The 16,507-nt window shown below is 54.2% G+C and overlaps 1 protein-coding gene across 2 annotated transcripts in view; it reads right to left on the bottom strand.

Annotated features, from left to right (window-relative positions):
- Positions 1–16,507, bottom strand: part of SCARA5 (scavenger receptor class A member 5) — a 42,542-nt gene that overhangs the window by 6,873 nt on the left and 19,162 nt on the right. For both annotated transcript variants that reach the window (XM_005443530.3, XM_027811557.2), the window contains exons 5-7: positions 11,718–11,798; positions 9,190–9,288; positions 1,774–1,824 (exon numbers count right to left, since the gene is read on the bottom strand). In XM_005443530.3, the coding sequence (XP_005443587.1) occupies positions 1,774–1,824; positions 9,190–9,288; positions 11,718–11,798 (231 nt within the window). The remainder of the gene's footprint in view (positions 1–1,773; positions 1,825–9,189; positions 9,289–11,717; positions 11,799–16,507) is intronic.

Below are 16,507 nucleotides of genomic sequence, written 5' to 3'. Positions count from 1 at the left end.
CATCAACCTCCTGCCTGCAAAGTGGCCTGGCCTCAGCCATGTCGGAGCAGGTCTATGGCCCCTTCCCTCTCCAACACACCCAATAAACCCTGAGAGCATCATCCTGTGCATGTGCATTTGTTTTGCTTCAGCAATTACTTCCAAACCCCTTGACCTCCCCCTGGCCCAGCCCCCAGAACCAGCAAAACAGGAAAGGAAAAGCTAAAGAGGAGAAATAACTCCAGGTGGCTGAGAAAACAAGGGCCTGATTCTTTGCAGATGGGCTGAGATATCATCTCCTCCCTGGTAATGGACACCATCTGCCCCTGGTTCCCTGGGCTCCCCACCATCCTCTCCCGCTGCCCCTGCTCTGCTCTGGCCCCTTTGGTTTGGGAATATGGATGCAAACATCAAGTCACCAGGAGGTAGAGGTGGGGTGTGTCTACCAGGACATTAAATAGTGATATACTCCATCATTTGTACTTTGCAGAGGGAAACTGGCTGCGCTTGCCCATCAAGCAGTGGCTGGAGGGGACTGTGGCCCGCAGTCTTTGCTGGGGTGCTGGTGCATCCCACCATGATGCTCCTTGCTCCCCAGCTACCTCTGCTGCTGCTTCCCTTCTAACCCTGCCACATCCTTGCTCTTGCTTGGCACCACTGGGTGTCATGGTGGCTGGCAGCTGGGACCTGGAGCTCCTGCTTGGGTGCCTGAGGCAGGAGGGATATCCTCAGGAAGGCAAGAGGGATGTCCCCAAGGAGGGATGTTCCTAGGGTGGCAGGAGGGATATCCTCAGGAAGGGATGGCTCTAGAGGGGCAGGGGAGATATCTCCATGGAGGAATGTCCCTGGAGAGCCAGGAGAGATGTCCTCAGGGAGGCAGGAGGGATGTCCCGAAGGAGAGATGTCCCTGGGGTGGCAGGAGGGATGCCCAAAGCTTTGAGGAAACCCTCAGCATCGCCAGGGGTCTCAGGGACAAGCTCCCTGCACAGCATAGCTGTAGCACAGCAGAGGGTGGGCAGGATCTGGCTCCAGGCTCATTCCCTGGCATTTCTTGGCTTGCCAGCCCAGAAAGCGAACACTGGGGATCAGTGGGCACTTGCTGGTCTTGGCCCCAGAGGAAATCCCAAAGCAATGGCAGAGCTGCTGGGCATGGGAGGTCGGCAGCACATTGTGGCCCAGGTGCCTCCATTCAAACAGGCATTTCCATCTCTAAGCCCTGGAAAAATGCTTCTTCGAGCCAATCCTGCCCTGGGGCAGTGAATGGGAGATGTGTCCTTCCAGGCCTTCATTTCTCTTGCTGCCAGCTCTAGGATGTCCCTGGGTTAGGGATGATGCTGTTTGCCAGCAAAACACCTGTGAGGGTGGGAGAGCTCAGCCCTGAGCTTGATCCTGTTTGTTCCCCGGAAAAAGCAGGCAGTGAAATCTCCCAACCAGCTTCGGGCATCCTCAGTCCAGCCCCATCAGCCTGGCCCAGGATCTCAGCACGCTGATGGCTCCTGGGGCTGCAAAGCAAAGTGCTTCCCCCTGCTTGGCTCTGCCTTAACATCACAACCACTTTCCTCGAGCATTCTCAGTCCTCGCATGATGCTGACATCCCTCCACCCTTCCCGCCAGCTTTGGCTCTTCCTTGCCCCGGCAGGACAAAAGCATGGGACTCAGCAGCCTTGTCCTGGCAGCAACTGCTGCTGTGCTGCCCTCTTGGCAGATGCATTTCCCCTGCAGGCTCCTAACCCTGCAAACACCACCAACACCATGCGCGGAGCACCAGCGAGATGACCAGGAGCAAGAGCTTACCCATGCTGCTGCCACCTCGGTCCCCTTTCTCACCCTTCGGGCCTCGGTCACCTGTGAAAAGAGCAAGCACGGGGCATAAATCTTGTTAAAATCAGATTTTTACTGGATATCCTGCTCTTAAGTAAAGCTGTGTGTCTAGCTCTTGGAGGGCTTTCTCAGTATGGGGAAACTGAAACAGCAAAAGATTTGTCAGCCCCTCTGCTGAGTCCCCAGCCACGCTGCATGGCGATGGCACCCACCTTCTCGCTCCTTTGGCTTCTCCTGGGATGCTTCTTTTTAAAGGCAGAACCAACCCGGCCCTGGGAAAGCACAGCTTCATGCAGGGTTTATCCCATGTGGGGCCAGCTGCTCCCTGGGCTCTATGTGTTTGTATTTCATGCCCAAAGTGGCTCTTTCCCTCTGTATCTGCCAGGGGGGGCCTGCCCTGGGTAACCCCTCAGTGGGGGGCTTGGGGCTGTGCAATATGTCCCTGCTCCCAGGGCAAGGTAAGGATGGGAGGATGGAGAACCCCCCAGAAATCCTCCTGGGGTGCATGTCCCTTAGCAGATGGAGGATGGAGGGCTGGTGGTCCCTCAAACCATCCCACCTACTCTGCTACCCCACCTGCCCTGAACAGCCAAAGCCCTGGCTGCAGGGCAGCAGCAGAGCAGGGATAGAAGAAAGCAAACCCTGAATTTGGGGACGAAAACCCTTATTTGGGGCTAAAACTGCTTCATTTGGCAGGGGTCAGGGACAGGGATGTGGCTTCTTGCAGCCTCAACGGAGCATCGACCCTTCCTGCAGCCAGCTGGTGCCTCCTCACGAGTGGATTTGCTGAACCCAAACCCTGACCCACCGAGAAGCAATGATGCCGGGGGTTCAGACCAGCTGGATAAACAGGCTGCCTTCAAAACCACGCCTATTTCCATATAAAAATAATAAGCTCAATAATTATCTGTGTCATGGCTTGGCTTTCCCTGTATCTCGCAAGCACGGGCTGCCTCTGCCTGCATCCCACCACCTCCCTTAACCCCTGGCCCTGCTCCTGGCAGGCAGCAGCTGTGTTTTCCCGTGGTGAGCACCACTGAAAACCATTGTCCTGAGTGGGACCATGGGCTTGGCTTTGCTGGTCCTGGCTTTGCCCCAAGGCTGCAGAGGGAAGGGGCCAGGGAAGGCTCCGGGCTGCTCCTGCCAATGATGCTCCAGGCGAGTCCCAGCCCTGCAGCACAGCCCCGCTTCAACGTATCCTTCTCTTTTGTCTCCGTGTAAGAACAACAAACAACACACATACACACACACGCTCAGAAATTTCTTATAAAATAAAATATTAAAAAAAAAAAAAAAAAGAGAGACCGCGCAGGAAATTCTTGCCCTTTAACTTGGAGGCTCTGGGAAGGCGAGATTGCTCCCCTGGGCAGCCGCAGCTGTGTCAGATGGAGGAAAGCTGCCTGCAGCCTGCCCGCTGATGGGAACCAGATGACAGCAGCCCCCTGAGCAGCGGGAGAGAGGCCAGAGATGCTGCTCGCCAGCACGTGATGGTACTGGGACACTGGAGCAGCCCATGCTCTCCACCACCTTCCCTCCCCAGCCCCAAGAAAAGGGGGTTGGAAAGCAACAGTTACGATTCTGATGTGTTTGTCCTCAAAAATCCAGCTCTTCTAGAGCAGAAGCACTTTCCCTGCAGGGTCTGGGCTGCATCCTATAGGGCATCCTATAGGAATGATGGACAGAGGTGAAGGTGGAAAGGTGGAGCTCAAGGGACAGGAATGTATCAGCTGCACTGGTCAGGAATGCTGTGGGCTGAAACTCCTGGAGTGAATAACTGCTGTGTCTTGCTGGTCACAGGAGGTGACAGCAACCAGGACAAGCTGGGGACTTCACAGATGCTGCAGGAGAAGGAAACACTCTTAATGATGGGAGACAACTGTCACAAATGGTTAGAAACCATTCAGAAAAAGACTAAGGCAAAAAAACTTGGCACAAATTGAAACCATACTGCACCGCTGCAAGAGGAACAGGCTGCCCAGAGCAGCTGTGGGTGCCCCATCCCTGGCAGTGCTCAAGGCCAGGCTGGACGGGGCTGGGGGCAGCCTGGGCTGGGGGGAGGGGTCCCTGCCCATGGTGGGGGGTGGGACTAGATGGTCTTTAAGGTCCCTTCCCACCCAAACAATTCTGTGATCTGTTTCTACAAAGTGGCAGGGCTGGCAGAAGGCAGCAGAACCCATGGTAAGATGTCTCCAGATCTGTTTCTACAAAGCGGCAGGGCTGGCAAAAGGCAGTGGAGCCCATGGTGAGATGTCTCCAGCAGCCGGGAATGTTGCGGGGAAAAACAAGGGCTCCTGGCACAAGGCAGAGCAAGACACCCAGCACATCTTCAGGGCCAGATGCTGCTCTCCTGGGAGCCCTGATACGGGTGTCATTAGCCAATGGAGTGCACCAAGGTCTCCAAAAAGCAGTAGATAGGCTCAGCTTAAGGATGCTGAGCAGTTAAAAATGGGTCCAGGGGCTCTTGAGGAGCAGGAACTGGTTATGAATGGGAAAGGAGGAGCCAGTGCAATGGGAGATGCTGGAGGAGGCAGTGAGGGCAGCCCCAGGAGCAATCCTGAGATCACCTATGGCCTGGGACGGTGACACCATGCACACCACCGTGCTCTCTGCAGGGCAGCTGGACCTCTCCCAGACGTCACTGGGAACAGCCCATCATGGGAGCTGATGCTGGTTTGGGGTGGGTCAGTGGGTCTAACCCAAGGCACACTGTTCTGGGTGTGCTTCCACTTCCCATCCCTGACCTGCACTGCTGCGCTAGGTTTAAGCTGAGTTGGTTTTTTGCTCTTTTTTTTGTTTTGTTTTTGGGTTTTTTTTAGTTTCATATACATCTGGCAGACGAAAGACCCTTGAAAAGAAAGAAGCACTTTATGGACGATGCCAACAGATTCACGAGGGTGCTTTAAAACACATCCCATCCCCTGTGCCTTGTGCTTCCCTATCCGCCTTGGCTTCTCCCATGCAGTCCTCCAAGTCCCTTTATTTCCTTGCTCTCCTGGAAGGCTTTTCTCCTTCTTTTCTCTTTCCCCCCCCTTCCTGTCTCTCTTTTCTCCATAGAAGCTCTTTGATGAGCAGAGGACAGCCCCTTTGGTGGCAGAACTTGCTGACTTCACCCTGAGGTCAAGCCCAGCTTCCTGAGGTATCAGGGCTGGAGAGCATCCCCAGCTGGGGGCATCCCTGCGAGCTGGAATGGAGAGAGCCTTGGGGCTGGGACAGAGCCCATCAGTTCAGGAGAGCCCCTCATTGGCATCACTGCTGGTCCTACCAGGAGGTCCTATCCAGTGCCTTCACTCAACAAGTGTCAAGGTTTTGCTCGGCCATTTCCCACAGGAGGTGAATTGGTGCAGTTCCAGCTGTTCTTCTGGACTGTGCACACAATTCTGGCACAGACACTGTGACAAGTGACCCTCAGCTCTTCCCATGGCAGAAGCTTGGACCCCACCAACGTCCTGCTCCTGGGCATCACCTCTGTTCCAAAAATCAGTGCTTCTGAGAGAGGCGGGGCACAAGACCTGCATAGCTCATGGGAAAGGATGTCACCAGAGGAGGGTGGAAAGAGCTCCTGGGTGTGCAGGGTGAGGTGGACCACCATGGTCTCGCAGGAGTCCCCAGGAGAAGCTGCCAAATCCCCATCTTCACAGGCAGAAAGATGTTCTGCCTTCAGCAACATGCCAGAAAACCTCCTCCTTGCTTACACATGGTATTTAGGAAGGGGACTTCTCTTATTGCCCTGAATTTATCTATAAATTAGCCATCCTTACCATGGCTCATTTACTGCTGTTTCCTCCTGAAAGTGTTCCCTGCATGATGTTCTCCACAGAAGAGTGAAGATGACTGATGTATACTCACTTTCCAGAATAATTTTCCTCATTTGGAAATGAGGAAAATAATACTCCACTGGGGTAATTTTGAGGGAAAATGCATCAAGGATAGGAAAATATCAACAAGGGAAAATACTCAGGACTCTGCTGCGGAGAGGACAAGCTGTCCCTTGACCAGGTCAGACCATCACTGTGAGACGGTTTGACCTGGGATTTTCGGTGAGGAGGCTCAGATGCTCCCCACCCCAGGACAGGCTGCATTTCCCAGGGAACCAATAGCTCTCTTGTGCTCAGAAGAAAGTCATTATAGAAGTGTAAGACTAGTGCTGCAGAAAAACAGGCCTTTACTTAAAGCCCGGTTTTGGACCATTGCCTGGCTCTGTCTGTTTCCTATAAATTTCAGAGAATCCCATAAACCATAGAAATTCAGTGCTTTCTGCCAGTGTGGTTTGTTATTTAATGGAGAAGGGGTTGGATGAAACCCTCTTATCTGAGCACCCCTGACCTCCAGGAGGTGGGAAACAGGGGCTGTAGTTTGGGGCTTCCTTCGTAGGGGACACATCCAAGCCCTGGAGATGACCTCCATCCACATAGGCCAGTAAGAGGAGGTGGAGGGCAGGACCCCTGTGCGGATGCTGGGCTCTGGTGGGACCTAGAGGTGGTTCATCCCTCCAGAGAGAACACCTGATGGCTTGGCCACTGCAGAGTCATTCTTACCCCAAACCAAGGATGCCTCTGAGAAATGCATGAGGAAGAGGGTGCATCAAGGCCACAGCCGGTGGAGCCCTGGAGACAGCTTAATCTTCTTCAAGCCAAGAGGCCTCCTCAGGTACAGGGATTACTCTATACCAATGAAAGGATGATAGCTAGAAGCAATGCACCAAATGGCAAAGGTCCATCAACGCTTCGGCATGTCACCTGACCCATCATCTCCCAAAACCAAGAGCAGAAGTGCTTCATCTCCCTGGGGAAGGGGCCTTGAGATGCAGACCAGCTTTGTGGAAGGGTCACCAGGCTTGGGGAAGTTGATGTTCTGCTACTGTGGTGTGCCCACAGCTTTCCCCTGAAGGCAGGGCTGTGCTGGGGGTGGTCTCCACCACCTCCTGGGCTGGTAAGTACTGGAGAAAGGCTTCAGCCTCAGGGTTGTGTCTCCAGAGAGCTCCTTGGTGGAGCTGTGATGCCCACCATGGGGTTTGTTAACACATCTCAGCACTGACCCAGCACAGCAGCTATTAACGTATCTGTCTTAGGGGTGGAAATGTGATGCAGGAGTCCATCAACCTCCTCCCTCCAGAAGGGACACATTCCCCAGGGATGTGTTTTGCAGAACAAACCTGGCATCAGGGTTTGGTCCTCTACTGAAGCCCAATTCAACCGGCCCAGGCTCCCTGGGATAATTTGTTTGTCTAATGAGTGCTTGGCACCGGCCAGTGAGAAAAGCCCACTTTCCTCTGCTCCAGGGAAGGAAAGGAAACTGCGGTCCCAAAACATGTTGTGGTTTTGGTTGGCGGACCTCGGCGTTTGATGCGCTGCCAGGAACATTTCGGCGCCGATGTCTCCCTTGCGTTAGTATCCAGGGGCTAGTTTGACCTCCTGCAGCATCAGACCAGGCGTTTTCATCCTGCAGCTCCAAGTCCCGCACCCCCACAACACGACATTGCAATCCTGGAGGCCAGAGTTATCTCCAAAAAACCCAAGAGACAGTGCTCCAAAACAAGCATGAAACGCTGGTTTCTCTGTTCCTGCAGCACATAGGGCTCTGTGCCCCACTGGCAGCCTCTGCTTTGGTGGGAGTGTGGAGACTTGCCCCAGCCACATCAGCCCAGAAACCCTGGGCTTCCAGTTAGATGGGGTGATGGAAATAGCACCCAGCAATGTCCTTCAAAACTACACGGCCCTGCATAAATATCATCTAACCAGTCATGTGGCCTGGAGAGCCATCTCCAGCAGCTAAGGGGACCCAGGTGGTCAGCTCGTACCTGGACTGGGGTGACTGGGAGAGTGGTGGGCTGAACAGAGCCATTGTGTCAGTAGGGTGGGTGATCACAGAAGTGATGGCTCAAGGGAAAGAGGACCAGATGGGTGCTAATCTTGCAGGCAACCTTCTTGCCTTGAGCTGCAGCTCTGGGAACTTCACGCTGCTCCCTCACTACAGGAGGTGGCCACTGGCAACACCTCATCTCCTGCGTCTTCTTTCTGCTTGGACCTAAAGCTTGCTGGGGCTGCACCGGGAGGCACTGGCACTGGGAGGTGGATGGCATATTTCTAGGAAAGGTCCTTCTAAAGTCACCACAAAGTGCAGAAGGGATAAAAGATGTGCTCCTGCCCCTAGACTGCAAGGGGCTTTCTGGTGGCATGCAAGATACAGAAGATGGCCACTTCTGTGGCTACCACATGTGAAGGATGAGCCACCAGAAATGATGTGGAGGTCTCACGCCAACCCCTGCCCCTGGCAACAACCAGCACTTTGGAGAACATACAGGAAAACTGGATACCAGCTCTAGCCAGCTCACCAGCGTGATGCCAAGTTTGCAGACAGAGCACAGAAAGACATATAAAGAGGACATTTTCCTTCAGCTTTCACACATGCAATTCACACAAGGAGCTCAGTGCATGAAAGCGAGAGCTTGCAAGATGAATAACACATGGGACCTCCAGAAGCACAGCAACACCTGCTGCCTGGAGTGCTGCCTGCAGGGGCTCCGGACATTTTCCAGACACAGACACTGGTCTGTGGCCATGGCCTGAGGTCCTGGTGGCCAGCGTGGCCACATCCAAGGTCAACATCATCCATAAGCATGAGATGAGGGGAATACACCATTTTGGCCACTGGTGACCAGGGCAGGCTGCAGGCAGGGCAGCTCTGCCCAGGGTGGCGCACCTGCCTTAGGGTGGATTCTTCCTGCCTCCCCCTGCCCACAAGGCATTTGGAGGCAGAAAGAGCATGTTTTAGGATTCTCCATCCCTTTTTAGGTTGCAGCGAGGAACTTCTTTTAAAAGGTCTCCTGGGACAAATCCATCCTGCTAAATAGATGCATGGCCACTTCCTACACCCACAGCTTCTCCCTGCTCTTAGCCAGGGTGTGGTGAGATGCTCCAAAACCACAGAGAGACAGGAAAGGTCACCAGAAAACAAACACAAGGCTATTCCTAAAACCCTGTTGGAGTCAAGCACGTAAGGGCAGCCCAGCAGGTCCCCACAGGGCTCTGGGGAGGGCTTAGTGCAGGCAGCACTGTCCGCCTGCCTGTGCTGAGCCCCACTACATGGCAGAAGCATCACAAACCCAACTGGTTTGCCCCTCTCCCTTCAAGCCCGACTCTCTCCACCTCTGTGTCTTGGTGGAAAGATCTCGGTGCAGAGGTTGCTTATGTGCATGCGCCCAGCTCAGCAAGATTTCCTCTTCCCCCAGGAGCTCCAAGTGGGTCCCAAGCCAGAGGACCCACCACTCTCACACCCATGACCAGTGTCTCTGTCCCTTGTCCCAGTGGTCTCCAGAACCAGTTTGCTGCCCAGCAAGCCCAGCCAGACCCCACGACCGACCCGGGAGCATGCACAGAGGCTGATCCTTACCTTTGAATCCCCGCATCCCCACTGGACCCGGAGGGCCAAGGTCTCCTTGGTCACCTTTCAAGCCACGTGGTCCTGGTGGTCCTCTCTCCCCGGGTAGCCCTGGGGTGAGGACAAAGATGCAAAAATGACCCTGTTGCAGCAGAGACCTACACAAACCAGATGTGTGCACGCGCGTGCACACACACACACACACAGAGCAGACGTGCCAGCAGATGTGCCAGCTGGTCTCTGATTCTTTGCCAGGACTTTGGGACTATCAGGAGACACCTGAAAGTCCACCTCATCCTCTCTTTCTGCCCCTGCCCCTGGATACAGGACCAATTTAACCCATAGACAGGCTGGTGCTAATGCAGCTCTGAGCATCTTAAAGGTCAGATTAAGGTAACTGGGCTCCAGAGTTGGGAGATCAAGGAGGAAATGCAAAAAGCCAGCATGGAGCAGAGACTTCCAAGGAGGCATGATGTGCCCAGCATGAGTGGCAGGTCCCTTGCATCCATGCACACTGACCAGGTGAGTTTGCTGTTTATTGGAGAAGGGTTTGGACTAAAACCCTTTCTTTGAGCACCCTGACCACCAGGAGGTGGGAAATGGGGGCTTTACTCTGGGAGCTTGGGCTCCCTTTGTAGGGGACAAATCCAAGCCCCAGAGATGAGCTCCATCCACGTGGGCTAGCAAGGGCAGGTTGAGTGAGGGACCCCGTGCTCTTGGTGGGCTCTAGTGGGCTCTGGGGTTGGTGGTCCCACCAGATCAACCCAGCAGAGCCTGAGCCTAAGCCTGAGCCTGAATTTGGATTAGATCCAAAGCTCCTTGGGGAGAAGCTCCTCCAGCACCCCAGCTCAGCCCCTTGCCTGGCACGATGCTGCTGGTCTCCCCTGCCTGTGTGGCGGGAGCCCTGGGTTCCCTTGGCACTGCGCCATCTGCCCCTCCTGGGCTGGACTTTTCCAAACTTAGTCATATTTTTCTCTGGTTTAAGAGGAAAAAAAAGCTGCCAGGAGGAATTTGGGCACCAGCTCTAGTGGACATGGTCTGGGGATTAATGCTTTCCCTCCTATGTCCAGGCAGCACGTTGCCTCCCTCCCAGGTGGGATGCTGCAGAGTGTCAGGACCTGGCTTTGTATTTGGGTAGACGAGCTAGGGAAAAGGCAGGATAGTAGATTCACTGGGAAAAAGGGGATTTACCAGGGATGCTTTACAATGCCTGGCTGCACCTGAATCTGACCTTACATCCAAAGGGCTGGTGCTGTGACCACATCCAGAAAAGCACCAGAGAAAGCAAGACAAAGACTTAAAAATAGTGGCCCTTTCAGCAACTCTTCCTGAAGGTGAACCCTCCAGAGATTGTTTTGTTTTCTGTTTAAATAAAAAAAAAAAAAGAAGAAAAAAGAAGGAGAAAAAAAAAAAAAAGGAAAGAAGCCAGACAATGTATTTCTGATGCTTGTTACACCCAAGAAAAACAGCCATGAATCTGTCAACGCAAAAAAATATAGCCGTCGGTGAAACGAGCACGGGCAGCCAGCGCTGAGAAGGGCTTTGGGAGAGCGATCCGGTTTCCAGGCTGGCTCTGCCGTGCTTGGCTGGTCCTGCTGCCCACCGGGGAGCAGGGAGAAAAGGTGGACCAAAACGTGAGGTTTTCAGCCCAGCTCAGTACCAGCAGCTGAGATGCGCAGCGCTGAGGTGCTGAATCTGGCTCTGACACCGATAGTCCTACGTGGATCATGTCTTCAGTGGTCAAAGTGAAGCCAGGGCTGGACACCCTCTGGGATGGAGAAGATCCGTGCCTCAGGCAGGATCAATTGGCAAGAGGCTCCTGGGGACAGAAAGCCCTCACCAAAGGGGATCCTCCATCACCTCTGTGCCATCACTGGCTCCTGGATGCTAAACCAGTATTTCTAAGGTTTGATTTAAAATTAGAAAGGCTGAAGCTGAGTCCTGTTTCTCGGAGTGGGGGGCATCTTCTGTTCTTTTTCTAATTGCATTTCTCTCAAAAACAATAGTTAGAATTAAGAAGTGGGGGAAAAATGGCATTCTTTGCATTCAAAAAAGTGTCCTATGAAAAGCCTCAGAGCTGCAGCCGGTGGCTGAGTCACTCCTGCCAGGCTGGAGGGACCCCATGCTGGGTCCCCATGTGCTGCCAGGGGGGTGCAGGCCGTAGGGCCAGCCCTGGTGCCTTGTAAGGGCTTGGTTTTAGAGACCACAGGGTGGTGGCCAGGTTCTGCAGGAACCTAGGCTGGGTGGCTGTGTCAAAGGAGCCTGGGGGCATCAGCCTACAGGTGATGGACCCTTGCGGCTCTCAGCTCTCGCTGTCCTGGGGCCAGCTGGGAGATGAAAGAGACTTTTTGCCACTCAAGACTGGCAGTCTGGCAGGAGATGGGGCAGCAGATTAACCCCGTTGTTCTTCAAGACCTGTGCATAGCCAGCAAGGTCCCAAGAGATAGGTTGGGAAGTCACCAGGAGGCATCCCATTGATTCTGTGGATTTTGGGTGAAGGCTTGCAGGGTTATGGGCATCCTGGATGTGTTGTTCCTTACCTCGCAGCCCAGGCAGGCCAGGAAGACCAGGTTCACCCTCTATCCCTTCATTGCCTTGGTCTCCTTTAGGTCCTGGTGGCCCTGAAAAACAACAGGTATATTGGAGTGCAGCCATTGCACCCCAGTTTTGCAGCTGTGCAGCAGATATATGAGTGCATCCACCCACCCACCCTTCACTGGTTGTTATCATTTATCAGGTATCCAGGGACCTCTAATAAACACAGACCCCTGCAGACAGGAGCAAAGTGACAGTGAGGCAGCTTGCCAGCAGCCTTCTTCCATGATCTATGGATTTTAAAGGCCAAACATGACTCCATGAACCTGCCCCATGTGCCAGAAAATTTCACCTTGCAACTCCTGTGGTTCCACCTTGAGCATGACTCTATGGGAAATTCCAGTCTCCTGGAATTTCCTTTTGACCGAAAGTTGTGACATCTCCCATGAAATAATGTTAAGAGAAAATAATAATAATAAAAAAAAGAAATGCACTTTGGAAATGTTGAGATGAACCTTTAGGAGATGATTTGCATCACTGATCTCATCAGGAACTGGCCATTGGTGATTGCTTTTTGGTGCGAACTCTTGTGAGTGAGCAGAAAGTCCAACCCAGTAACAGAGTTATGTTCCTCAGCCTGCAAAGGGCCAAGTCTGCAAATCTGAAAACAATTACGAGCTAAAACAATTGGAAGAAAGAATTTGAACAGAAAAGAAGAAAAGACTCATGGGACGATAGAAAATAGGGCAGAAAGAGGCCTGGAGGGGTCATTTGGTCTTTGTCTTACCAAGCCAGGGTGATAATTGGAAAATGCTAAACACTGTTTTCCTAGAAACCCCAAAAGCCATAATCTCACAGTTGTGCGGAAAGCTAACAACCAGCCAGGGCTACAGGCAACATGGTAATGCCAAAGGATCCGGAGAGGAACGGGGGGATGTTTAGCAGTCCTAATGGGTGGGTAATTACGATCTGCAAATATTATGCAGAAATTAGTGGGTTCCTGAGCAGATGAACTGCAGCAAGCTCAGGAAACATCCTGAGCTGGAGATGGTCAGGGGCTGGGAGAAGACTACAGGGAAATATTGCCTTAGCTAGCCCTGGGTATCCTCTTCCCCAGGTGGTGCACATGTCTGGGCACTGAGAGGACATAGGGATAGACCCTGGGGACATGTCTCCTGTTGTCAGTTGGCAAATCAAAAGGACACAAAGAACAATGGACACCCGGGAGAGCTGAGTACAATGAGGAGGCGTAGCTGCTGGGAACAAGAGGAACCACATGCAGCAGGGACATTGGCTGGCCCTGGATAGGAGAGGCAGGATTCTCCATGATGGAGAAGGTCCAGAAATGTTAAAGAGCTGTTCCACAGGGGTACACAGGGCAGGAGCCAGGCAAGGTACACACTGTATGAAGGTGCTGGGGTGGATGGTGAAATACTTTAGTTCCCATAGCATTAAAGAAGGGTGTTACACAACAGCTATTAAATCAACATGACTCGGCAATGTGCATTTGCAGCCCAGAAAGCCAACTGTACCTTGGGCTGCAGCCAGAGCAGCGCGGCCAGCAGGTCAGTGAGGGGGCTCTGCCCCCCTGCTCTGCTCTGGTGAGACCCCCCTGCAGCGCTGCGTCCCGCTCTGGGGTCCCCAGCACAGGAGAGACACGGAGCTGCTGGAGCGGGGCCAGAGCAGGCCAGGGAGATGCTCAGAGGCTGGAGCAGCTCTGCTGTGGGGACAGGCTAGGAGAGCTGGGGTGGCTCAGCCTGGGGAGGAGAAGGCTGCGGGGAGACCTTAGAGCACCTGCCAGTGCCTAAAGGGGCCGGCAAGAAAGCTGGGGAGGGGCTTTGGGCAAGGGCAGGTGGTGATGGGACACGGGGGAATGGCTTTACATGAGAGAGGGGAGATGGAGATGAGAGATGAGGCAGAAATTCTTCCCTGTGAGAGCGGCGAGGCGCTGGCCCAGGCTACCCAGAGCAGCTGTGGGTGCCCCATCCCTGGCAGTGCTCAAGGCCAGGCTGGACGGGGCTGGGGGCAGCCTGGGCTGGGGGAAGGTTTAGGTTGAATGATAACTCTAAAGGTCATCCAGTTCCCACCCCCCGACACAGGCAGGGACCCCTCCCACTACGGAGAAGGTAGAAAGGGAAAAGAAGATTGAGAGGGGACCTTAGCGATGCACACAGGTACCTTAAGGGCCAGTGTCAGGGGGCCGGGCTCTTGTCACCGGTGCCCAGCGACAGGACAAGGGGCAACGGGCACAAATTGCAGCACAGGGAGCTCCGTGGGGAGAGCAGGAAAAACTTCTTTCCCTTGAGGGTGCCGGAGCACGGGGACAGGCTGCCCAGAGAGGCTGTGCAGTCTCCTCCTCTGGGGACGTCCAGAGCCCACCTGGACACGGTCCTGTGCAGCTGCTGTAGGAGAGCCTGCTTGAGCAGGGTGGGCTGGGTGGGCTCCAGGGGTCCCTGCCCAGCCCCACCTCCCTGGGGTGCTGTGGTATCTCCTGCCTGAAGGTCCCAGGCACACCAGCACAAGCAGTAAAAACTATACATGCCCCTAGGTCATGCTCCTGGGTTCAGATCAAGCTCTTCCCTACTCTGTTGCACCCCAACACAGCAAAGGTTGGGCTGCTGAAAGCCATTTGCATAAACAAAACAGATGCTTACCCACTGCAAGCAAAAGTAAAAGAAACCCTAGAAACATCTGCGGTAGGAGCCACTGAGGAAAGGTCTCCATTTCATCACCCTGACTTTGCCCCAAGCATCCTCTGCAAAGATGTCCCACACCAATGGCACTGGAGCACAACGCCTGCTGACATGAAATGCCTTGCTTCCCCCACACTGGCTTCAGCATGGCTCAGCTGAGGTCCCCTGTGCGGGGGCAGCTCCGACAACTGCCATCTGTTCTGGTTTTATGAGCACACTGGGAAATAACCCACACTAGGACTCCACCTCAATTCTATTAACCCTGGAAGGGATGTGGGAGCTGCCTGCTTGGGGCACCTCTCGGTAGGATGGGTGTTGGAGCTGCCCTTCCAGCTTAAAATCAGCTGGTACAGTGCAGCCCCCCAGTCCTCTGCCACCATCTCATCTCACCTCACCTCATCTTACTTCTTCTACCATCTCAGAAAACCATCCCATGGGACACTGAGGAGGTCAAGGGCATGGACAGGCTAATAAGGGAACTAAGTTTCATGGAGAATGACCACGGGCAACAGACAATCTCATCTGCTTTGTAAGAGTTGGAGGCTGGGAGAACACAGCCTGGCATGGGATATGTTGGCCCTTATTCCCTTTCCCTAATGCCTGGGGTTAGAAATGGTGCTTGGGGATAGGCAGATTGTCAGGCCAATCCTGTTTGCAGGCTTCTAGGTTTTGGCATTCGTCCTTCAGAGCTCACAGTAGTGAGCCCTGTGGCCCATCAGCCACCAGAACCCTTCCTCTTGGCTACATCCAGTCAAATCCATGAGCAGAGATGGTCCCATCCCCAGGGAGAGCTGGTGGGTTGTGACACAGGGAGCAGCTGAGGTGGAGGATGGAGAAGCACTGGGAGGGGCAGCTGGGAGAGGCTGAGCAGCACTGCAGACACCATGCCAAGCTGGTCCCCACCCCGCAGTGTTTGAGGTTTGTGCTCAGGAAAGAAAACCCCAGCCCAGATGCACCCATGCTTCACCCTCCTGCCTGCACAGGGCTGGGCTGCTTGCTGCATCAGCAGAGGAGAAAAGCCCTCCAAAACCATCAGGATGAGGACTTCCATGACGTGCACACATCTACTGGCCAGATGGGACCGTTGCAATCACCCTGCCAGACCTGCTGCAAGCCAGCACATCCCACCCAGTGAGTTATGCAAGCAGATCCAGGCAGGCGGTGGATCCCAGGCATCCTCCCTCCTGGTGACACTGTTATTTAAGACCCAGAGCCGCTCTGCGCTGCAGGGCCAAGCCCTCCCTAAGACATGCGAGGTCCTTGGCATGATCAGCTTCTGGAGACAAGCCCGGGGACCTCCCCAAGCTGCCATCACCAGCAAACAGCCTCAAAAGCGAGAACCCAGGGTAGCTGAGGTCTTGGGGGAAGGAAAATGCACCCCCAAGCAGGCAGCCCCACACCTCCCAGGACTGGCTCTGTTGGCGCAAATCCAGCCGGGAGCAAGGTGGATCCATCCAAGGACATTTGAAGCCGGGGTAAAGCCAGCTGGGCACAAGGATCCTAACATTACCCATGTCCCATCACTGCCAACAGAAAGCAGGGAAGGAGGAGGGATGGGGAGAGGGGAAGTCAGGGATGCCAGGAATGTGTCAGGGCAGCAGATGATAAATCAGGTGCTGGCCCATTGGGAGGGGGGTTGCTTTGCTTTCTGCTTATATTAATTGGAGTAACATGGTGCACGGGTGTCGGGCTCTGTGGTGGTTCTGTTCCTTGGTGGCTTCATCCAAGAGACTGTAATATCCTCCCCACAGGAGTGGGGGAAAGAGAGGGCACTGGGGGTGGGCGGGCAGCTATGAAAACCTCAAAGCAGTGGGTGCAATGTGGTCCCAGCAGCCCTGACCCAGCCATTGGGAGCCAATGTCCCCCAAGGACCAGGGAAATGACCCCAGTGAGCTGCTGGTACCCAAGGGTGGTGGCTGGCCTGGATGAGGAGATGCAGTTGTTGTTCAAACCACATCTGTCCCTTCTTGGCTCAGCAGACAGCCAGAGAGAACAAGTGCCTTGGCGTCAGCCCCTTCCTTCCCCATCTGGTATTTCAGCTGGAAGCACCAGAAATGAGCAACAGCCCATTGCATCTCTACAGGTGCAAGCCAACAGCCTAG

This window comes from Falco cherrug, chromosome 6 (genome assembly GCF_023634085.1).
Source record: "Falco cherrug isolate bFalChe1 chromosome 6, bFalChe1.pri, whole genome shotgun sequence".
Classification (NCBI taxonomy): Eukaryota; Metazoa; Chordata; class Aves; order Falconiformes; family Falconidae; genus Falco; species Falco cherrug.
The sequence above is the reverse complement of the archived record's forward strand: the minus strand, read 5'-3'. Positions and strand labels throughout refer to the sequence as shown.